Source organism: Triticum aestivum, chromosome 6B, assembly GCF_018294505.1.
Source record: "Triticum aestivum cultivar Chinese Spring chromosome 6B, IWGSC CS RefSeq v2.1, whole genome shotgun sequence".
NCBI classification, from domain to species: Eukaryota; Viridiplantae; Streptophyta; class Magnoliopsida; order Poales; family Poaceae; genus Triticum; species Triticum aestivum.
In genome coordinates this window covers 45,762,030-45,767,987 of record NC_057810.1, presented here as the reverse complement: position 1 = coordinate 45,767,987, position 5,958 = coordinate 45,762,030, and the positions used below count along the sequence as shown (strand labels likewise).

Here is a 5,958-nt window from a genome sequence, read left to right as displayed (position 1 = left end):
CGGGTGGAAGGATGGAAGGTGGTGGAATCAGTTGTCGCGGTCGCCGCCGCCGCCGGAGATGGTGGTGAATCCGAGGATCTCTCGGTTGTTTTTTCCTTTTGAGAACCGGTGAATCAGAGGATGGCTGTCTGGGCTTGCAGAAGTTCAGATGGGCTGGTTGACGGGCCTTCATTTCGTTAAATGGTCGTGTGTACATTTTTGACGATTCTGGGAAATAAAACAGAGTGCTTCTGCTTCTCAAATAAATAAAGAAGACAGAGTTACCTAAAAATGGGAAATAAAATAGAGAACAGTATCACCAGCAACGATGTGCCCTTCGATAGCGTCCCCTCTCACTAGGGTTTTTCGTCTTCTTACTGAAGGCTTTGAGATCTACTTCCTCCTTCGCCGACATCCACTCAGTCGGTTTTTTTTAGCTGGTCAACGGGTGGTCCTGGCACCACTGTCCGGCCTTGACAAAACTAGAGGAAGACTAGGGTTTGAGAGTCTGAACGTGAACATCGGGACTAGGTTTTGAAGTTTGATCTAAATACGGTAAGCCACTATTAAGGCTCATCATTGGGTACGGTAGGCCAAATATATGAGTCTATGATGTGGGAGTTTGGTCCGAAGAAGAAAGATTTGGACAACGTGGTATTTATACAGGACTAAGCACCGGTCCCATTGAAGAGGAGATCCCTAGCTGGTGATTATAAGGGTTCATATGGATCAGGATTTTCAACGGCTTCTGATTCTTTGAAAACATGTGTTGCATGAGATCTGGCAAGGGTTGTCCATGCTCCATAGCCTTGTTGCTTTTGGATATTGAGCCCGTGAGTTGTGCATATAATTTTGCATGGGATCTGGCAAGGATTGTCCGTGCTTCATAGTATATAAGTCATGTAAAACACCAACCTGACAAGACAACAAAACACTAGTTTTTGCACAAAGAAACACCAACCAATACAGAAATTACAATCAAGAACAAAGGATCTCCCGAGCTTGACACTGTCGCCCGTCAGCTGCCTCCGACACAACCAGAGCAGCCAGCAAAGAAAAAAAATGAAGGATCACCTCATCACCCAAGCTCGGCGCAACTCCATCGCTGATATGCAGCTTTGGAGACCTTCAAGATGGCTCACCAAAAGGCGTAGCCATTGCCGTTGAACGGATCAGACCGAAAAACACCTTGAACATGCCATCAAACTCCAGATATGGCACCCCCGCATGACTAAGACGTCAGTGGAGGAATCCGAACCTGCTAGCCAACAACCACGAGCGTAGCACATGATCCACCATCTTGCAGATTCAGCCGATGCAGACCACGATTTGCATCCGCTCCTGGACTACCTCTCAAGCTTCGCATCGGCGCTGGAGCAAACGCCGTCGCAACAATGGAGGCTGAGGAAACAAGTCCACCACGAGGTTGCCACCATCGCTACGCCATCCTTGATTAAACAGACTAATTTTTCACATACATCCCCAATCATAGGACTGATTGCCTCGTTGGGGAAGGATATGAAGCTTCCTTATTCAACACCATCGCAGAAGCCAAGACGATAAAACGACTAAAAACCTAAGCTACTAGGGCCTAACCTAAAGCTACACGATCCACACACGTAGATCCAGCGGCCCCCTCACTACCGACTACCGAGGCCGCCTGTGGAGGGGAGCCGCCGAAGAAAGACGGTAGATGGGCTCTCCTAGTGTCGGCTAGGGTTTCTAGTCGCCCACACAAAAGGAAAAAAGACTCAATGATGTGCTATGCACTTGATAGGAGCAATTTACTTTAAACTTTGTATAATGTGGTTGCCAGCGATTCTCATGTGTTAATGGAACGTTTGTTCCAGCTTCCTGTGGAGCCTTAGCACGACAACTTTCGGACTGTCTATTACAACAAGTTTTTGTTCCGCTCCGGTGAGGAAAGACCATAATGGCGCCGCGCTTTCGGCTCACTTTACTGCTTGTAGTCATCGCTAGGTGGTCTATGTATCTGGTGTGATTTTTATCATTTTTAGTGTTCGCTCTGCCTGAAGATTAATAGATTGAAAGTTTTTCTTTTAAAAAAAGAACGTTTGTTCCAGCGAAAAAGAAAAGCGCAAAAGCAAAGTCGCATCGGCCTCTCTCCACCCGTTGGCCTCAGCAACTGTTACCCAACCTTATCTCCCAGCTCGCGCCACCACCGTCCACAGCCATGCCGCTCCTCCCGCCGGCGCCGCCGCCGCTGCCGCTCTCCTCTCACCGCCTCGGCCTCCCCTTCCTCTCACCCCACTCGCCCGCCGGCCGCCCCCTCCGCCGCGGGGACCTCGCCATCCGCATGGGCGGTGGGCCGCGCACGTTCCCGGGCGGCGTCTCCAAGTGGCAGTGGAAGCGCATGCAGGCCCGGAAGGCGAAGCAGCTCCTCAAGGCCCGGCTCGCCCGCGAGCGCCAGCTCTACGAGATGCGCAAGCGCGCCGAGCTCCGCGACGCCGTCGTCCACCTCGAGCGGCCCTGGGACCCCGACTCGGCCCCCGTCTCCGCCGCCGCGCTGGCGCCCAACCTCCTCTCCGTCGCCGCCGACGACCAGCTCAGGGGCCTCGCCGACCGCTTCCACCGCCCCGGCGGCGTCGACCTCTGGAACGACCGCGACGGGCCCCAGGTCCTCGCGTCCCCGGGCACGGGCTTGGCCTCCGCGCGCTTCTTCCCCAGGAACGCCGTCCACAGCGTCCAGCCCTACGCCCGTCTAGGCGCCGGCGAGCGCGTGCGGGGTGTTCGGCGGAATGACGCTGTGGAGGATGCTTATGGTTACGGCGAGCCTGCGGTCCAGCTGATGGAGAGGGATGGGATGTGGGAGCCGGTGATTGCTTTGGAAGCTGGAGATGAAGACAATTCGAGCGTCAGGAGTTGGATTCATGATGATGAGGATGCTATTTCTGATTCAGACGACGACGAAGAGGATGCTGATTTTGGTCACCAACAACGAGCAATGGTAAGACGAGATGGAAGGAGGAGTGGTGAAACTGCAAGCACTATGCGTGTTGGAAGTGAGAGGGGCAGCCATTGGAGAGGTCATGGCTCCCTTTCAGATTCAGAAGGCGCAAGAAAAGGCCATCTTGATCAAAGATGGCCGGACAGAAGTAGTGGGAGCAGAAGGAAGCCTCCTGCCGCAAGATGGAAGCCTTGGAACGCCGAGGGGAGTAACGCCATTGGAAAGGACCGGATAGGTGGCGGTTCTTTCTCCGAGTCGGAGGTGAGCCGCCGTGGTTTTGAGCCAAAATCAAGAGCAAGGAATAGAGAGGACACAATGGACGCCGTGGTGAAGTGGAAGCTCTCGTACGATAGCCATGGCAATGTGATACGAAAGGTTCGCGTTGGTGGTGAATTTGATTCAAATTCAGACAGTGGAAGGGAAGACAAACTGGAACAAAAATGGGGAGCCCGGAATAGGTCTAGTCCAGGTGAGAACCGAAGAGGTCGAGCAGGGCTGAAACATAGACCTAAGGCCAACAGTGGCGAAAGGCCAGGAGGCTACACGAGGGGTCACAATGGTGATGAAAGGGACCAATCTGGTAACGGCTTTGCCTCGGACTTGGAGGAGCCGACATGGAAGCCAAGAAAAAAGAATGAAGCTAGGAGCAGCAATGGCAGCAGAGAGTACAACAGTGATATGGAAGGTAGATTCAGGAGTGGCGGAAGTGGGGCTGCAAGACGGCTAGACAGTACTCGTCCTGTGATGAACACCAACAGAGAAGATGGAGGAGGGCGGCGGTCGAGGGGAGATGGATACTCGCTACGACCAACATCGGAATTGCACAGCTCGATGGACCGGAATGGGGGACGGCAGTTCAGAGGAGACGGATACTCGCTTCGACCAACATCAGAACTTAGATAAGATGTACTGTATGTTAAGAGTAAAGCTAATGTAGTCTGTGTGTGTGCTAACTACTGTATGACCAGACGTTCAAATATAACGTACTTGTACGGAGGATTTGCTTCGTTCAGCTCGTGTGATATTTGCTATTCTCGCTGAGTGAGTGCCTATCAAGGAATGCCAGGAACTTGTCCATACTACATCTCCAGCTTTTTTGCCAAATGGTAAATTAACTTCTATGCACCACATGAATATCTTCTGAAACTACACATTATATGTTCTTCCCTACTATTTTAATCTGGCTATCGTGTTCTTCTTCTTGCTGCAGATTTGGATTCAGCCGGAACATCCGAAGCAGCTCACTGCTATATTCAGAAACCTGATGAATTTGTATCTGTCTGATATCTTTTCTGAGTGTGATCCAGTCCGAACCCTGTTTATCCTTGAAGCTGCATCATCCCTGCAGAATTTTGGAGTATGGCATGTTGCTTTATCTTTTAATTTATTCGGAGGCTGTGACTCATTCTAGTATGGCATGTTTCCAAAATATTCGGCATCAACAACATACCATACTGCACCTCCTGTTTTTCTGCCAAATGGTAAGTTAACTTGCACGCACAACATGAAATAATTCTGCATCTACACATCATATGTTCTTCCCTTCTAACTTTATCTGTCCGTCATGTTTTTCTTCTTGCTGCAGATTTGGATTTAGCCGGAACATCCGAAGCAGCTCACTGCTATATTCAGAAACTTCCTGAATGTGTATCTTTCCTGTGTGATCTGATCTGGACCCAGCCGGATTTACCCTTGAAACTGCACTGCCCCTGTAGAATTTTGGATTATGGCTTGTTACCTTCTCTTGTTTTAATTTATTCAGAATTTCAGAGGCTGTGACTTATTCTAGTATGTCCTGTTTCCAAAATATTCGACATCAACAACATACCAGGAAGTTGATCTGATTTTTAATCACTCAGCAAACTCTAATCTATCACAGTTATTAGAAGTAGTGCTGTAATTTCATATGAATCCTATAAGAATATTCACGTGTTGTATTTTACCTAAGATTTAGTTCATTGCTAATTCCTCCAAACACTCTCTACAGGGTCTTGAACTTAGTATTTGATTGAAGTTGTTGGTACATTGTCCTACATGGATTTGGTGGCAAGATTAATTGACATGCAGTATTCATTTTCCCTGTCCTTGCATGAAGTTGTCTCGATCTCGACATTCATGTCTCAGAACGCCCGAGGATAGTGCCGAGAAGACCAACGTGGCGTGGGAGCCATCCAAGGATTTTAAGCACCTGAACTTGAAGTTGCTCTGGATGTTGTCCGGGTTTGAGGAGGAAGACAAGGTGACAACCTATACAAGGCTTGTCATGGAACGAGCTGTGGGGTTGAAGAAAATCGATGTGCAAGGTTACCGCCCATGCAGGGGCAGCAATGCCACCGACCCTGACAGAAAATCCCAGGTGGATGAAGCTAGCAGGCGTCGGATTAAGGAGCGACTCGAGCATGGATCCTCCTCGTCTGTGGGCATAATAATCCGTTGACAGGTATGGTCAAGGAATGTCAGTTTCAGAATGCTCACAGCTGCTAGATCGACGACTGTGTGCAGTCAGTTTATAATTTTAATTTTCAGTTATCGATAGGCCGAGAGTACTTGATGGTCTGAACCTCACAAGGTCGCTAGATTATGTGCGCACTGCAATCTGGGATCATGATTTTCTCTTTCAATTTATCGAGTAATTTCCTAACTATTTCCAAACATGCCTACATGCATTCGGCCAGAGATACAGAACAAGCTTGTGCGATAGTATCTGGTTCTCTCAAAGGAACTCTGAAAACTCTATTCCATTAATATATCCTGTTACATGGTATACCGGCGTTTTTGATAAAATAAAATCAAGAGGACAGCTCAACCCAACACGCAACAGATAAGAGCATCTACAACAGCATACCCAAATTACTCGCAAAAAAAAAAACAGCATACCCAAATTTTCTTAGAATACCCATAAGGCGACTGATAGGCACCGGTGCGCCGGCCCAAATCTAGGCTGGTCGCACCGGTACCGTACGATCTGCAGAACTAGAATTGCACGATCTCCTATCCTTCCTCCTCTGTCT

At 49.2% G+C, this 5,958-nt stretch overlaps 1 protein-coding gene across 1 annotated transcript; it reads left to right on the top strand.

The window, feature by feature from the left end:
• Nucleotides 1-2,094: 2,094 nt before the first annotated feature.
• On the top strand, nt 2,095-4,805 carry LOC123135635 (uncharacterized). The gene is made up of 3 exons (XM_044554792.1): nt 2,095-4,053; nt 4,158-4,428; nt 4,533-4,805. Exon 1 carries the CDS (start codon nt 2,174-2,176, stop codon nt 3,848-3,850), a length of 1,677 nt encoding a protein of 558 aa, XP_044410727.1. The 5' UTR covers nt 2,095-2,173; the 3' UTR covers nt 3,851-4,053; nt 4,158-4,428; nt 4,533-4,805.
• The last annotated feature ends 1,153 nt before the right edge of the window (nt 4,806-5,958 follow it).